The sequence below is a fragment of the Haemaphysalis longicornis genome, unplaced genomic scaffold (assembly GCF_048455015.1).
Source record: "Haemaphysalis longicornis isolate Haplotype H1 unplaced genomic scaffold, Haemaphysalis longicornis Haplotype H1 scaffold_1, whole genome shotgun sequence".
Taxonomy (NCBI): Eukaryota; Metazoa; Arthropoda; class Arachnida; order Ixodida; family Ixodidae; genus Haemaphysalis; species Haemaphysalis longicornis.
The window spans coordinates 247543812-247560820 of NW_027526203.1; the positions used below are offsets into that span (position 1 = coordinate 247543812).

General features: G+C 46.1%; 1 protein-coding gene across 2 annotated transcripts in view; it reads left to right on the forward strand.

The window, feature by feature from the left end:
• Window positions 1-1594: 1594 nt before the first annotated feature.
• LOC144143621 (FK506-binding protein 15-like) overlaps window positions 1595-17009 on the forward strand; it is a 204991-nt gene continuing 189576 nt past the window's right edge. For both annotated transcript variants that reach the window (XM_077675464.1, XM_077675465.1), the window contains exons 1-8: window positions 1595-1767; window positions 1923-2026; window positions 2121-2187; window positions 3900-3969; window positions 5872-5946; window positions 8233-8331; window positions 10017-10184; window positions 14391-14456. In XM_077675464.1, the coding sequence (XP_077531590.1) occupies window positions 1715-1767; window positions 1923-2026; window positions 2121-2187; window positions 3900-3969; window positions 5872-5946; window positions 8233-8331; window positions 10017-10184; window positions 14391-14456 (702 nt within the window). In that variant the 5' untranslated portion in view covers window positions 1595-1714. The remainder of the gene's footprint in view (window positions 1768-1922; window positions 2027-2120; window positions 2188-3899; window positions 3970-5871; window positions 5947-8232; window positions 8332-10016; window positions 10185-14390; window positions 14457-17009) is intronic.

Genomic DNA, 17009 nt, shown 5'->3' on the forward strand with positions numbered 1-17009 from the left:
GCGTCTTTCGTACATTTTGCGCAGCTGCCATGTCGCATTCGTAGTTCGTAGCGCGAGAGCGACAAGCCGCAACACGCTAGTACATGAAGAGTATCTTTTTTGCACAACTTCAGTACGCGGTCAAGCCGACAGCCCTGAAGGCCTAGAATTTGTTTTGGTCTTCCATTTTCGCTGTTGTCGGTTATTAGCAGCTGACTGTTCTTTTTGTTCGAATGCTTACATGAGAAGCTGACGCCTAGCTCTATTTTGCACAGCCATATCTTCCCGATATTCGGATATGCGTTATAGGAAAACTGCACTCAAGAGGAGGAGGAAGAGTAAGGGGAGAAGGGGAAAACTTTGTTTAACAATTACATCGATCTGGTTAGTGGGCCGGGTCCTCAGTCCAGGACAAGAGAGTAAAAGTAATTTTCTTAAAATCATAGAACGCCATCCCGAGTAGAATAGGATTTGTTCTTCGCGCCTGGAAGGGTTGAAACACGCCGTGTGGCAAGAGAGAGACCTGCAATTTTTGAATACCCCTATACACTGCATGCTTCGCTCCTCCCCAGGCTAACCAGATCGATTTACCCCAGGCTAACCAGATCGATTTAATTGTTAAACAAAGTTTTCCCCTCCTCCCCTTACTCCTCCTCCTCCTCTTGAGTGCAGTTTTCCTATAACGCATATCCGAATACCGGATGGCTGTGCGAAATATCCCTCCAGGTCTTAACAAACATATATGTGTTACTATAGATTTAACGAAGACGTGACTCGTTTTGCTCAATAAACCTCCATACTGGTTAGATACCTGGTCACATCACTTTACGTTGTCAAGGCATGAAAGTTTGCCGACTTGCACTATAGACTGCAAAAACTGTAGGTTGAGTTCCAAATAACCCAGTGTGTATATACGCGCGTGCTGATTTTATACCAGGCATCTAACCAGTATGGAGGTTTATTGAGCAAAACGAGTCACGTCTTCGTTAAATTTATAGTAACACATATATGTTTGTTAAGACCTGGAGGAACATTTCGGAACATTTTGCACAGCCATATCTTCCAGATATTAGGATATGCGTTATAGGAAAACACCCCTAATGATAAAGCAAAGCGCGCGTTGCAAAAAAAAAAAAAAAAAAACAGCGACGTCGGGGCGCGCTTACGCTCCCCTCGCGCGGTGCGCACGACTCCTTCAAGCCCGACGGTTGGCTTTCCCACGCTGCTTTGGATGCTCGGCGGTCAAGATGGCGGACCTATGCGCAACTCTGCTCCCGTAGGGAGCATATACAGGCACTATAGTGCCTGGAATAAGCACTGTAACAGGAACTCTAGTGCACGCTTGCATTCACTTTCACACTTGCATGCTTTCCCTACTTTCGGTTCCGCTTTCTCTACTACCGAACAAGTTTTTCAGTTTTGCATCCGTTACTTTTGCCCTCAACAAAACTTGCACCAATCTATCTGTACTGACCTTATCGTCAGCAACTTATTAAAACTCCGGCGAGAAACAGTACAGCCCTTTTCTTTCCTTATGAAAACTTTATGGGTTCAAACGGGACTTTCGGTTCAAACGGGTTAGAGCGCCTCGGCTGGCAACAGTGCAGAACTTGCGGCGGCAGTCGTGCCAGTGGTCATGCGCTGATCGCCGATAGCCTACGCGCCTGTGCTTCTATCGGCCCTATCTTCCCAAAGTCAGCGCACGCCCACCTTGTATGTGTCTTCGAGAGTGGCAATGCTGTTTGCGAACGACGACGATGATGCTGATTTCATCCCACAAACAGGAAGGTGCGTCGTTTCTTCCCTCACGACGTCTGTGCGAGCTCTTTCTATTTGTTTCGCCGCGGATGAACTCTGAATGTAGCTATACTATACCCCGTCCGGCCGCGATGTTTTGATCAAGCATGGTCATGTTACAGTGATGATGTTCCGCCCCTTTGCAGCTCGAAACTCGCGAACCTTTTCTCTGACAACGGTTCGACAAAGGCCGGCAACAGTTCGCTAACATATACGCCTCCGAGACAGCCATCCGTCGGCAAAGCGTCTGGTGAGTCATTTGGTCAGTTGTCAGTATCGATATGCGCTGTATGTGTAGTTACTGAGACTGTCACATTACCAACCTGCTGTTGCCAACTTTGCAGAAAAGCAGTCATCGTCATCTGGCAGCTTGTCACTTATACATGCCGCTGCTGTGCAGGCATTCAAGTAGTAAGTAAATCCCTCGTCGTTGTTTGGCTATCGATGCTTTGATGCATGCATGGTCACAATACCGCGCACCTGGTGGTGTTGGCGATCTTAAGCATGGAAAAAAAAAAGAAAAAACTTCGGGTATTGTTTCGGCGAGGTCGGCTGATGCTAATAAACTTGACATTAACTGGAAATACCCTGAAATTTCATTGTGCAATTAGTTCCCTTTCTGAGCAAAAAAAAAATCAAGTGATATTTCACAGGATAAGTTGGTCAGGAAAGCGTTAAAAAAATGTAAGTTGCTTTCTAACAGCACAATCATGACGGACCTAAATTAAGTCATGATGAAGCTGTTTGAATGGACATCTGACCTCTACCCCTGTCAGTTAATGTCTTAAATGATCATTCATGCATTAAAATGTGTTACAGCTTCCTAAGGGGGCATTCACTTGAAGTTATTAGCGGGGGGCCCACATCAACAAAATGTGCTCTACTTACGGTTGCAGTCAGGGACACCATTGCAACTTGTGCTGTTCACACAGGGACTATGCACTTTTTGGGCCAAAATATTGTATATGTCCGGCCCCAAAGGAAAATTTTTTTGCTTGTGTCTGTGCATTGTCATCGCCGTTTTAATGACTCTCTCATCGCTAACCGAGGAATGACACGTTCTTTGATAAATCGGGAAATAGCTTTGCAACAACTAGTTTTATCTTGCACAGTCTAGTGTACAAGCATCAACATGTGGCAGGTACAGCATAGGATTGAGCCACATGTTTGACAGCCATGGAGTCAGTTGTACAAAACAACGGTAGTTTGCCACTTTGGGTTAGCACATTTGCAAGTTCTTGCAATTGTGGGGATGGAATCAAATGTAGAGGGAATGCGCGGTGCTCTAGTCGCCCGGCTGTAATGTTCCAAGTCAAACTGTTTGAGAGTTCAAGCTCTGAAAGGAGTGAAGAAACAGTAGCCTAAGCATGTTGCCTTTTTGCATGAACTGTTTAAGCCCATTTATCATGCAGTTCCATCGGCAAAGTTGAGAGTGGTCCAGCATTACTTATTTTAAATGTGTTACTAGTTGCATTGGAGCCTTACTGCTCTCTGTATGCATTGTATTTGGCAATTGCTGCACGTTCACAGTTTACATGTATGCATATAGAAGTTTTGCTCCTGCCTGATGCGTTTGCATAGAAACACTTCTCCTTGTCGGTAGTCAGGCGTGGCCTGACAAGTCTTTTTTTTTTTTTTTTTTGCCATTTCAGTTTTACTTTTCAGTGGTACCATCAAATGTAAATGGTTATTCGTGTAACATAGCTCTTGGTCTTCCCTCACGATGGGAGGCTGCACCATACTGGGTGCAGAAAAATTTATCAATCGTGGTTCTGGAAGCTCACAAATGGCACAAAAACATGGCAGCGCTGCATTCCAGCAGTTCCATTTTACGGAGAATTGGCTGGTGTTTCACTACCACCATGAAGTGCGCCTGGTTGTTTTCAACTTGGGTTTACTCTGTAACCTGTAAAAAAAACACTGTTGGAACATTCTCTGAAATTGCATCTGGGCATTTCAAAGGTGCTACCCCATTATGATATTTAGGTGCGGCAATAAGAATTAAAATAGATGTGTCATTTGCAATAAAATAACGGAGGCTTACGCTTGACCCATGCACCACTGTATTGTGCAATTTTGGGGCGTCCAGTTATGGTTGCCTGTATTCTGTGTTGCTTTTCCAGTGAGGGAAAGAAGCCCAGCAACCAGGGAAGGCTAGGCATAGCGGTTATAGGAAACCACGAAACAGCAAACGTAAGTTGCAGCAGTTGTGTGACATTCCACCGTGACGGGGGGGGGGGGGGGGGGGGGGGGGGGGGGGAGGAGGGGAGAGTGAAACAGTGACTGGGATGGAGCCCTAGAAACTGATCTCCTGTTTTTGGTCTGTCATATTTTTGTCACTGTGATGTTGTGCTTCAGTAAGGTTTCAGTGCTGTTGCAGTGCAGCTTGGAGCTTGCACAAACTTCTCAGAGCTTTGAGCAGCTTGATGATGGCTGTAGCTGTAGCCATGTGGTGCAAGGACAGGATTTTGAAGTGCAATAAGGATGAAAGATAGTGTTTTGCCATGGGCAAGTTTTGCTACAAGCATACAAACACATGTCTATGGGTGCAGCAAAACAGACTTGCTGAGGTTTTACCCCAGTTGCTGGGCAGTCTAGACCAATGTAAGATTGCCACTGTGTTATTTTTGGGCCACTGCCAGGTGAAAGACTGTTAGTGGTTTCCCTGTGCTCTTTTATCATGAAGAGGCCTTTACTTGGCCTATGGCGCAATTTTTATTCAGTAAGAGCCTGCGGAGGCTCTAAATTATTCTGAAAATAGAACGCTTTAAAAGGATTACGTGATGCAGTTCACTTCGTGCGGAAATGCCTTCCAGCACTCGTTTACAGTAAGTGTTGCATTCATCTACAGTAAGCGTTTAAATAACAGTAAGGGGTGAAGGAGCAGAATATCACTAGGCACCTGTCCCCCTCCCACCTTCTCGCTTCTGGCTCTTGGTGCCACGTAGCTGTTCTAGTGACAGAAGCAAACTGTGCACCTGCCTACCTCCTGCACTGCCTCCAGCTGTTCCCGACCTCCGTTGAGAACTGCCCATTGGAATTTTAGTGCAGAAGCACTGATACGCTACCCCCCCCCCCCCCCCCCCCAGAAGTGTCTGTCCCTCTGTAACACATGACACACTGCATTTCATAGGTATACATGGACCATGTGGGGCAACATTAGTAGTGGGGTGTGTGCCGAGAGATGAGCCTTTGGAATGAACGCTTATGTGCTGTCTGGCGATTCCCATTCTGAGTTTCTGCTAATTTTTTTCTGGGATGGGCTCTTTCTAGGTAAGGACTAGGCATTTGAATATCCTCCCGTGGCTTTCCTTACCTCGTCAGGCCTGAAAAAGTTCCCTGGTTGTTGACCATGGGTTTGTGCCTGGCCCATGCTCTTTTCTGTAATTCAGCATCAACGCAAACAAGTTTAGACTTAAAGCTTATAAATGTTCATCAGACTGCAGTTTCAAACAATGGTTACTTGCTGCACAGTCTATTTTTCTGCTGCTGTTTTTCAATTTTTTTTGCGATTGGATTTTGAAGTTCCTTGCCCTGTTGCCACCTCCCCATCTTGATGTATTACAAGCGCAGAGTCCCAGCTGCTACATGTGCCCTGTCTCCTCCATGTCAGAAGAATTACTGCTTAACTGCGCATCTCAGGATTGAGGTCAGCCCCAATGAGTGGAATCTGGAGTGTCTGGCTGCCATCCATTTAAAAAAATTTTTGTATAGTTGCATTTTCTTGCCTATAGCTGACGCTGATGCCACGAATCTGCCAGCTGCAGGCAAAGGGACTTTATCTGGTCACCAGCACCACACTATTTGTTATGCGATGTCTTCGCCTAAAGAGTGTATCTTGCACCGTGACCAACCTTCTCTGCAGATGCTTCAGTGTTTGTTCAGTTTCTTTCATATGAATGAAGGCAGTAAAGCTGAACCGTATGTTAATTTCTGACCTTATCGGTACCTACACTTGTGACCTTGAGCTGTGCATAGGCTATGTAGAAATCTTGGTGTTGTGTTTTGCTGGCTTGCAAATTAACGAAAATGGTTAAATATACATTGACGAAGACTTGAATCATTTACCCTTGCATTTGTGTTTTGTTGTTTCAGTACAAACTGATCTTGTACAAGGAGAAGCAGCAGCAGGTGGCGTGTGCAGCTATAAATGCGCAGTTTGTGATCAAAGTAAGTGGAGCCCACACCTGGTGCACCTTTTGTGAACTGAATGGACATGCGGGCTTCTTTGTGGTGTTGAATTGCATTCAGTTTTTTGTGCATTGCCTTTATGTCCTGGAAAAGAGGGCACAAGCAATATTGATGTTTACAGTACGGTTTTAAGTTACTGCAAATACACTCAACATGCACGGTATATACTAGACTGTGACTGACTCTTTTTTGTACCTCAAAAGTAGTTTGCACTCTGAATTGAAGCTTCTGCTTCTTTTTTTCCCATCTTTCAATATGGTTATTCTATTTGTGCCTATATTTTGAGCATTGCAGGAAAAGCTGTAGGGGGCAAGTGCTAAGGAGGGTTGAAAAGACCTTGAAGACGATTTACAACTTTGCTTCATTTTGAGGATTGGGCACCTCATATCTCACTACTAGAGCCACTAAATAAGCTACTACTCACTATGATGTGGCCATCACTGAGAAAGTAATGTAAAAGGGGCAGGTTTCCAATTGCTCGCTTCCTCCTCTATGTGTAACTGACATGGTCAGGGCGCTCCTGGGACGCACTTGGGGGAGCAGCCGAAAACTGGCATCGAATGGGCTGATTCAGTGCTTCCCTGTGGAAACTGAAGGTTGGGATTTGGCAATCAAACTTAATATGCTGTTGTGCTTAGCAGCGTAGGCGGGGGCCTCGTTCTTTCTTTGGTAAAACCAACTAGAAATAAATGACTCGAGCACACTTGAGCCCATAGGCGGAAAGTTTTCATTTTCCCAGGGGGAGATGAGCAGGGGGGGGCTAAAGCAATGTGTGTGTGTGTGTGTGTGTGTGCGCGTGCGTGCGCGCGCGTGTGTGTGCGTGCGTGCGCGCGCATGCTCTGACTCCACTTCCAGCTTATGATGATGACGAAATTTACCCATCATCGTCATATTATTATTTTATGGTATGTCGAGATTTTTGGCTCACATTAAGAATCCCCAAGGGATCAAAATTCACCTGGAGCCCTCCACTACGGCATGCCTCAAGCCCGGGTTTAGAGTTCAGCCCGTTAACTCATAATGTGCATCTGATTCTGATTTTGGGTGAGTGCGGCGTGGCCTGATCTTTCAGTACTGAATGAACTATATATATTTATGACCTATTCATACAGGTGACAATGATTTCATTCCTAAGAAATGTAAATTATTAGGAGGTCTTCTTTAGCGTGAGTCGTCAGGATGCCTACTGGAAAGAGTAGCAATACTGAGACACAGAACACTCAAGTGAATTTGACAAACCGCTGATAGAAAACTCTGCCGATAGGCTCAATGAAGACTGCAACCTTTTTTCATGCTCAAAAAAGCACGCAAAGCAATTTAGCGCAAAGTGAACATACAGGAACATATTCATTCCCTGAGCATAGGCTACCCCCTAACATTAGAAAATGATACTCAGTAGGGTCCATCTTTCTCTTTTAAAAAAAATAATTTATTCCTATGTGTGTATATTGAAATTTATTTTGTGTGTACGTGGCACTGAGACAAGTTAAAGTGACGAAATCAAAATACGGATGACACAACTGCCGCTGGTGCTTCCAGGGCACTTGCCCTCCTATGGTAAGGATTTGAAGGAATAAATGGAAAGTATTAAAGTAAGCCATGCATGTCTGTGCCAACAATGATGCAGTAAGCTTTTAGCCACAATAAAATATCAAGTGAAGAGGTAGAAGCAACTCAAAAGATACCTCGACTGGTAACGCACTGGTGATTGAACTTTGGAGAGTAGGGGTCAGCATCGCCGCAGGGGAGGGGGGGCCCTTTTCTCCCCTCCCCCCTTCCCCCCTTCCCTTCTCCCCCCCTCTCCCATAGTCGGTGTCTATGCTTGAGCCCTCTGGGCTGCTCACAGAGGTCCCTATTGCAAGGGGTCCCTGGCCCATCCCTCGCTGAGAATGACTGGCTTAGACCACCGGCAGCAAAATTTTTTTGGCATGAAAAAATTTAAAAGATGTATATAAAAGGAAGACTGTAATGCATACCTACTCATTCATATGCAGGCTTCCTCACCTATGACTGTGCGCCAACATATGGAAGCACAGGCAGTCCTGTAAAGGTAGAATTTGAATTCGAGGCCTATATGAAATGAAAGTGTACACAGTTGTCAAAAGATGGATTCTGATTTTAAAAGTTACTTGGCCCTTTACTGGTTGCCTTGTTGGGTGCTGACGGAGGTCCTTGTGTGCCCGTTTCTTTTTTTTTTTTTGTGTGGGAATGAGCCATTTCACATTGATCAGAGCAGTCTCTTGTCTCCATTGTTCCTGGTGGCAGGTCCAAGGCAATGGTTTCCTTAACTTAATCGACGAAAAGCGCTCCAACTGGTCTGTCAAGTTTGAAAATGAAGAGGCTGTCGTGAACTTCACAAAACAGGTATGCTTTGTCTCCTTGACTGTTTTTGTAAAAAAATACTGCATTTCAATTTAATGTATGCAGTTCTCAGGAGAGAAATCATTACGTATGGAAAATTGTCAGACTTTTTACTATGAATGGGATATGCTTCAAGCAAGAAGCTTCCCAAGTCGGCATGAGGCACTGAATATTGCCAGTGACATTGTTGAAGCTTGCTGCAGTAGTTCTGGTGAGAGGAACTGGGCTGTCAAAACTGGGGGCACCTCTCCCACTGCAATGGCCTATTTTTGGGGCACTCTTTAAAACTAAGCTAGTAGTCAAATGTTTACCCAAGAGCGTAAATTCAATTTGTTTCAATGTTGTTTCCATTCATACGAAACAAAAAAATAGAACTATTTTTAATTACGTACTTTATTTGTCGACTACTCGGTTCGTGCAAGTGGTGTGCGCGTCTGGCTTTGCCACACACTTGCAGTGTCGTACAAGTCACTGTAGAGTGTATGCCGTGTGGTGAAGCCGAAAAGTGCGTGTGTGCCTTGCACCAAAGCCAGCTTTGATGTGAATTGTTACTGTGTATTAGACTGATTGATTGATTGTAGGGTTTTAACACGCCGACGCAACGCAGGCAATGAGGCGCGCCATAGTGGAGGGCTCCGGAGTAATTTTGACCACCTGGGGATCTTTGATGCGCGCCGAAATCTCATACGGGCGTTTTTGCTTTTCGCCTCCATCAGAAAAGCGGCCGCCGTGGCTGGGAATCGAACCTGCGACCTCGTGCTCAGCAGCTCAATGCCTTAGCCACCACGGCGGGTACTGTGTATTAAACTTGAATAGTTCTAACTTTTACAATTCACTACTAAATGAAGAAAAGCAAGCTCTGTGCTTGAAGTGTTCACCATTTCAAACACTTGTACACGTGCCTCTGGAAATGATCTAGTAACACTACTGAGGCTGTTTGCTGCCTAGCACAGACCAAAGCTTTATTTTGGTGGTGGCAGGATACGTAAATGCCTACTAGCTCTGGTGTGTGTGAAAAAGTTCATGCACGCACAATACACGCATGCATGGACAGAGAAAGAGAGAGAGAAAGCTTGTTATAGAAGAAAGTGGAAAGGTGTGCCGTGCCACCTGTCTACCGGTGATGTGCTACTCTGTAGAGGTTAAAAGGAGACAGGTCTATGGGTGTAGCTCGGCAGAAAAGAGAGGCAAAAAGAAAGAAATGAGTAACTGTTAGTAATGCTGATATCTTGCAGACAGCTGAAGAAAGCCACTAGTGCTTTGCACTGAGACAAAGGAGAGGGCCACCAAACAAGAACCTTTAATGGTACTCGCCCAGGGTTGAGGCACTTGAATTTCTGAACGAGACTATATCTTGCTTCCACATAAAGCACTGCTATCTAGCAACAGCTGCTCCACTGCTTCCAGCAACTTTCAGTTGTCGGAGTAAGGGTTTGTGATGTGTCCAAGACAAAAGAGGTACGACGACTTCATGAGTGCTGTGTTGAGATGCGGCCGATGGTAGCACAAGGTCTCTAGCTGGCGCAGAAGTCATGCTGGCAGCCTCATCGTAAGCTCAAGATCTGTGTGGTGCAAGAAGGTATGATGGTGCTGTGGAAGGGACTGAAGGTTGTGCCGTTCTCTCCAAAACAAGAGCCTTTGTCATAGTGGAGGCATTGTGATAGTCACCGCCCTGCCTGTCCTTTCAGGTGGTCCTAGCCAAGGCCCAGAGCCACGGGGCTGGCCTTGCTGACCTCGACCATGTCATCAGCCAGGACTTGGTGCTTGGTGAAGGGGACGGTGATGGCCTCAAACTCGGCAACACTGCCCTCATCAAGTACACTGCCTGGGTCCTGGCCGACCACAGTCTCAAAAAGGCAAGTGTGTTGTCTGTGGCGGGCGGGGCCGAACTGGAGCTGCAGATGGCAAGCTTTTTAGGAGCCCGGAATGTTCTCGCAGCCTTAAGATTTGGGCCTGGGTTTCTGTTTGGGAAAGAAATGGGTCAGCTAAACACTGTGTTCTTTTGTGCTGTAGTTAAAAATTCATTGATCTTGTACGTTACAAAAGAAAGGTTTTTGTGGAGTTAGCAATGTTGGAGCAACATCGAGAAGAGTTGGCTTCTGTTGTTGCCTAATAATATTTGTTGTGTATGTATCAGTTCTGGTGCACACCATTTTAGCCATAATTAGTGTTTTTTTTCAGCACTTGATCATTCCTAAGTGATTATAAACACGGATGGAAGCACCGTGCCATTCTGGTCCGAAGCGGCACTGCCTTAGGGTTGCCAAATTTAGCGGAACACAGGCTTTTGCCATACGTGAGCTGGTGTGTTAAACCATAGACAGCAGTAAGATTTTTAAGCCAGCCACATTAGGATGGCAGCAAAGGATGGCCAAGAGGGATAGAATGAGATGTGCAAAAACTGGGCAGTCAAAAGTGGGCCCCAGACATAGGCCTACAGCAGTGACACTGTTAGGCATCATTCACCCAGCTGTTTTTCACCCAGTCACGTCACCATCTTTTGTCATGGGCGATGGTTTCTGAGGCAGTTTCTCGCCGAAGATGGTGCGACAGCACTGGGAAGCCGAGCTCTAGGTTCCCGTTCCGTCAACGCGACAGGACCACGCCCCGCGGTAAACCAGCCAATCAGAAAACTTAAATTTTTACGGCTAAATTTAGCGAAAAGTGGCCACACACAAAAATCCAAGCCATTATTTATTTTTTCATTACAGCAATTATAGTCACCTTGTATCGTATATATCATGACACTTCTTTACTTTTCACATTAAGCATGTTCAATTTTAGGCTAAACTCATCACTAGGCAAACGACTCTGTACTCTGACGGAGAGTTGCAGTAGTTCCAGTACAAATTCTACTCCATTACGTCTCCGTCACAGTTTTTTGACGTGATGGTACCGTGATGGAGGAGGTGACGGCTGTGGGAATGAGGCCTTAGGCGCCGGCATCCTAGCGAGTGGGCAACGATACTTATGTGAGGATTTTAATGTGTGCATGTGGCACTAGGCAGTTACCCACTTGTGTTGTCTTCATACGCGATGTTAGCAGCTGGCTAATAACCCAAATGTTCTGAATAACTGTAAGGACCAAGATGTAACCGAACCCACGCGAGTACGAGAGGAAGTTTGAGGGATGCTTAAAGGGAAAAGAGAATTGTCCCTGTGGCGATGTGTGTACACTCGTTAGGGCTGTAAACTTTGCGCTGAGGGCGGTTAATTGAGAAAGAAAGGGCAACCAGGACCTGTGTCAGGGAAGAAAGGCAGTGGCGTTTCAGCACAGAATGAAAATAGCTCTCGCATAAAGCTATCTTCAATGAAAGGGTAGCTGCAGTCATTATAGCTGAGCCATTTCTCGCCCTTGAATATCATGAAGATTCTGCAGCGTCACTGGGCTCTCGGATTACCAGTTCTCGATCACTACCGGCTGTCCAGAGCTCGCTTCCCACCACCCGACCCCTCCTTCTCCCGCCGCCACGCTGTTGTATGGCGCCAACTTCAAACATCCACATTTCCCACCCCTGCCCTCCTATCACTCTACTACCCCGAGTTGCACTCTCACCAATGCCCTCTTTGCCATAAATACGCAGACCTATCACACGTGATTTGGTCCTGTGAAGAAAAACCCCTCCAAACTCTTAAAAAGCACCCCATTTTATTACAAATTACGAACGAGGAGCAGTGGGAGGCCGCGCTGCTCAGCACAGACCCTATGACCCAGGTCTCACTAGCCCAGGTGGCTGAAGACGCCGCAGAGATCTACATGAATCCTGTCGTCGCCGGAAGGACACTGAAGTCGACCTGAAAACGGTCCCACCCGTGGCAACAATAAAGTTTAATCTGATCTGATCATGAAGATTAGAGACCACTGGTACAGAGCCAGTATGCAGCTTCTTCCCTCGGAGATAAGCGCACATTCGTGCTGCTCTGAAGCAGGATAGAGGAGATAGCAAGGTGGTCGTTGTGGCTGTAAACTGGCTGCTTTAATTGACTAGCAAGCTACATCACAAGCTCCAAAGTCACAATGCACTTCGTAGCATTGTGGGGCACTGCTGAGGTGTCTGTTCTTCATTTCATGCCAGGGTAGATAGAAGATGAATTATCAAGACTGGTGTATAAATAAAAAGTGATTAAACTTTTAAATTTAAAAATGCGATCAAATGGGGGAGCACCGCTCTCCTCTCAAAAATTGGACAGCCGCTACTTGCTTTCCCACTTGCCCAGATGGTGTCATACCGGGTCACTAGTGAGAATGGCAAAAAGTGTGACTTTCCAGAAGTTCTAAGCCCATTGTGGCCTGGCCTAAGAAGTTTTTTTTTCGCGCTGCATGACGGTGTCATTACCATAATTGCGCTACCATATTGGAAGTTTGAGAGCTTCCAGCCACATTTTTAGCTGTTCACTGGAACTCTGGAGCAAGTGATGTGACACGCTGCTGCTCTCACTCAAGCAACTAGGAAATGCACACTTTTTTTTGCTTTCCCTGGAAAGAATGACTCACAAGTGTGTAAAGAGTGCATAAAGGACATTCGCTCACAAATAAAATAAGTGGGAAAAGGGATGCTCGCAGTGTTGCATCATAATACGCTATGGGGAGTGAATAAGGAGGCAGCAAACACAAGTGCTAGAAGTAGGGCAGTAGTTTCTGCCTGCTATTACTCTTCCTTTTATTGTTTTTACCTCGCTAAAGATTGTTTAATTGGTCTAACGGCACTGTAACACCCCCACTCCTGCTTGGGCCCATTTGTGGCCTGCAGTATTGTATAAATAAATAAATAAATACTTTTTTTTTTTCGTTCGTAGGAAAGTTTTGTTTACTTAAAAAAGAGTTTTTTGGTCTATACCATGGTTTCTCAAAGTGGGTTCCGTGGAACCTAGGGGTTCCGCAGGCCCCTCCTCAGTGTTCCGCGAGCCACTGATAAATTTTCCCTGGTTCCGCAGTCGCAAAATCTTATATGGTGAACTTGAGGTGCGATCGATCTAAGGAACCTCCATTACTCACGCCCGAGTTTCAGTAAGCACATCTCGGCGCATAACAGAAACGCGCGAGCTGCGCAATAAATCTCGCCAGCAGCTTGTAGCCAGCCAGACTCCGAAAATGGGCCACGTGGTTAAACTATTGCACTTGAATCTCAGTCTTATATTACCCCCATGCGCATTTCTCCTGTTTGGATATAGGTGCCGCTAGCGTACGCATTCGCGTAAAGTCGACGGGAAAAAAAACGATACCCTTGCTTGCTTTTGAATTTATTGCACGTTAATGTAGCATGAACGGAATGAAAAATGGCAGGAAGGGGGGGTTCCTTGGCACTTATCGGAACTTAGCAGGGTTCCCTGGGACCAACATGCTTGAGAACCCCTGGTCTATACAATGGCCTATATGGACTGTATTGCTAATCCAGTCAATTGTGGGACACCGCACTGTGCTGTCATATCCAAATGCCCTGGCTGTGACGTAGCTAGTAATGCATTTCCTTGAATTTTTAAATTTAAACATTAAATAACTTTTTTATTTCTGGGCTGATCTGGATCCTTATTTCTGCGTCTATCCCTGCAAATGCATAACTGCACCAAGGACAGACGTGCATTAAAAGTACCTGGGAAAAAAAGCTTTGCAGGGGTCCTTTAACACTCTTTATTGAATGCGCATTAGTATGTACATTGGAGCGGCTGTCGGAAGCTTGGGTGAAAGACAGGCCCCATGAGCTCCCAATGCGGGGCTTGCTTCAAAAGTGCACATTTACAGAGGCATAATTAATTGTGTGACATGGTGTAATTTGTTGTCTTGGTTGACTTCCCATTGCAGAGATTGCGCCTGTCTTCTCATATTTGAGACCGCAGCTCTTGAAGCAGGGCGCACAATCATCTTACATGCGCAGTCATAAAAGCTTAGTAGCCACAAGGTGGATGTGGCCTTCAGGATAAGGTGTTGGCACTCTGTGTGCATCTTTCCTTGGTCGTGGAGCTGTTGTCTTTCTCAAGACACGTGTGAATCACTAGCCCCACTTTTTTACTTGCTCGGGTTGACAGCTTTGTGCATTCAGTGGTTTGGGCCTCCATCTTTCCAGGTCCTTGACACCACAGACATTGACGAGCCACAGAAGGTCAAGCTTGGCAAAGGGAAGCAAGTCAAGGTGAAATAGCATGCTCACGTGTACTTTTTTTTAAATTCTCTGTGTGTATAGCTTATATCTGCCTGTAGACCACTTTTGGTTCTTTGTTTTCAGCATGCATACAGGTCATAAAGTGATGAAATTACTTATGTACCTATTTATTTCAACATAGGGGCAATACCAATTGGAATTGTTATAACACCCGCCGCAGTGGCTCAGTGGCTAAGGCGTTGCGCTGCTGAGCTCAAGGTCGCGGGTTCGATTCCCGGCCGCGGCGGTCGCTTTTCTGATGGAGGCGAAAAGCAAAAATGCCCGTGTGTACGAGATTTCGGCGCACGTTAAAGATCCCCAGGTGGTCAAAATTAATCCGGAGCCCTCCACTACGGCGCGCCTCATCGCCTGCGTTGCGTCGGTGCGTTAAACCCTACAATCAAATCAAATCATCAATTGTTATAACAAGGTGAAAAGAGTTTGCTGTAAGCATCATTGCATACACCATCCTCCAGAAAAGTCTGTAGCAAAATGCATTAGCAGCTTGTAGCTATTCTAGAAAAAAAAATTGTATAAATTTAAATATGAGTGACGGCCAGGTAGCCGTCAAGTGCATCATAACGCAAAACACAAACTTGAACTCCCCCCCGCCCCCCATCTTTATGCACAGGATGGTTGCAAAATATTGCTTGGGCTGTGTTTCAAGACTAGCCATTAATTAATTGTCATCATTCCAACAAACTTTAGGGGCTTCAAAAATGTACCAACTAGCGCAGATTAGAGCAATCTTAGGTGCTCCGAGTGCACCTGGAGGCCTGACAGTTTTAACTTGCGTTTTTCAAATCATGTGATGTTTTCATTGCGGATTTACCCATTGCCACTCGCAGTAATGAAACTCCTGGCACAAGCGAAGTTATTCATGTGGCAAAGTGGTAGATAATATGGTTGAAAATTGTCCTGTCAATGTTCATCCCCACCACTTGTAAAAACGGCCACCAAAAATCACCTACAGCAGTAAACCAAAACTTCTCTAGGCAGTAAGGGCTGGCTGCTCCAGATGCTTTGTAATGGCCACCTCTCCTTGTTGGGGCAAGTAGTGAGGCCATGTCCATGCGACATACCCTGATTAGAGGGCCACCCACAGTGTGCGTGCTTTCCTGCTCTTTGGCAATAGGTACAATGGTGCATTTCCTGTTACAACTCAAAAGTGGAGCAGCAATGTCTGAAAAGCATGATTGATAATGTCGTATCATAGGAACACACCGAACGCAATGCACTGTGACATTGGTCCGCGCACGCCTCATTAATTGACTTTTTTGCTTTCCAATTCTCTCTTCCCTCCCAACCAAACTGGGGAAGGACGGGCAAGCAAACATGAACAGGCTAAAGGCGAAAGACAGTTGCCCCACAGGTGTTGGCTCAGCTATCGCAAACTACCGTATTTATTCGAATATAAGGCGGTCACGATTATAAGGCGAGGGAGGAGTTGAAGGACCCAAGAAAAAGAAAAAAAGTTTGCACACTAATATAAGGCGAAATAACGAAAGAAAAAAGGCAACTAAATTCCTTACCTTTCAGCAAAGCACACACAAAGTATTCATGAACTATCTGCACACAACCATATTTATTCGGAGCGAGACGGAAGTCCAACTTAGAAACTGTCTTCAGAGGTTGTGGTATCCGAATCTTCCTTGTCACTTGCGCACTCAAAGTGGTCATCATCCTCGGCGCCGTCAAGAGCATTTGAATTGCAGCACTTGCGGAACGATGCCGCAACCATGGCTGCGGGGATGACTGCCCAAGCGTCGACCACCCACTGGGCGAGCATAGACGGGGATGCCCGCTTCAGACGCCTCGACAGTGTCAGGGCCACAGTGTCGGATGCCATCCATTCATTGTACAGCCGTCTGACGTGTGCCTTAAAGGGATCGTTAAGGCAAACGTCAAGCGGCTGTAGTTGACTCGTCATGCCCCCCGGAATGACGACTAGCTCCGTCTGATTGTCCACGAGCTTCTTTTTCACACCTTCCGTAACGTGCCCGCGGAAGGCGTCGAGCACCAGCATTGACCTTCGGGCGAGCATTGCCCTTGGTCACCACACCGACTTTATCCAGTCAAGATAAAGCTCTTCCGTCATCCACCCTTTCTCCTGGCAACGAATGTGGACGTTCTGCAGGAACTACTCATTCTTTGGCATAGTCTTTCTGTTCAGGATGATGAAGGGGGGCAACTTCCGCCCTTCGGCGGTGCAGGCTAACATCACGGTTATCCGAGCCTTCTCGTTGCCTGTAGTGCGCAGGCTCACTTGGCAATCACCTTTTTGGTGAATGGTCTGGGCCGACGGCATGTAAAAAAAAATCGGAGTCTCGTCGGCATTGGCAATCTGCCCAAGTAGGAAGTCGTGGTCGCGTCGCAGGCCGATAACATATCTTTGAGAGGAAATTAGTTTTTCTTCATAGTCTCCTGGCAACTTCTGCATCACGGAGGTCCGCCTTCGCAACGAAAGCCCAGCCCTCTTCATGTACTTCTGCACCCAGCCCCGGCTGGCTTTGAACTTGAGAGCGGGAATGCCATGCTCTCTCG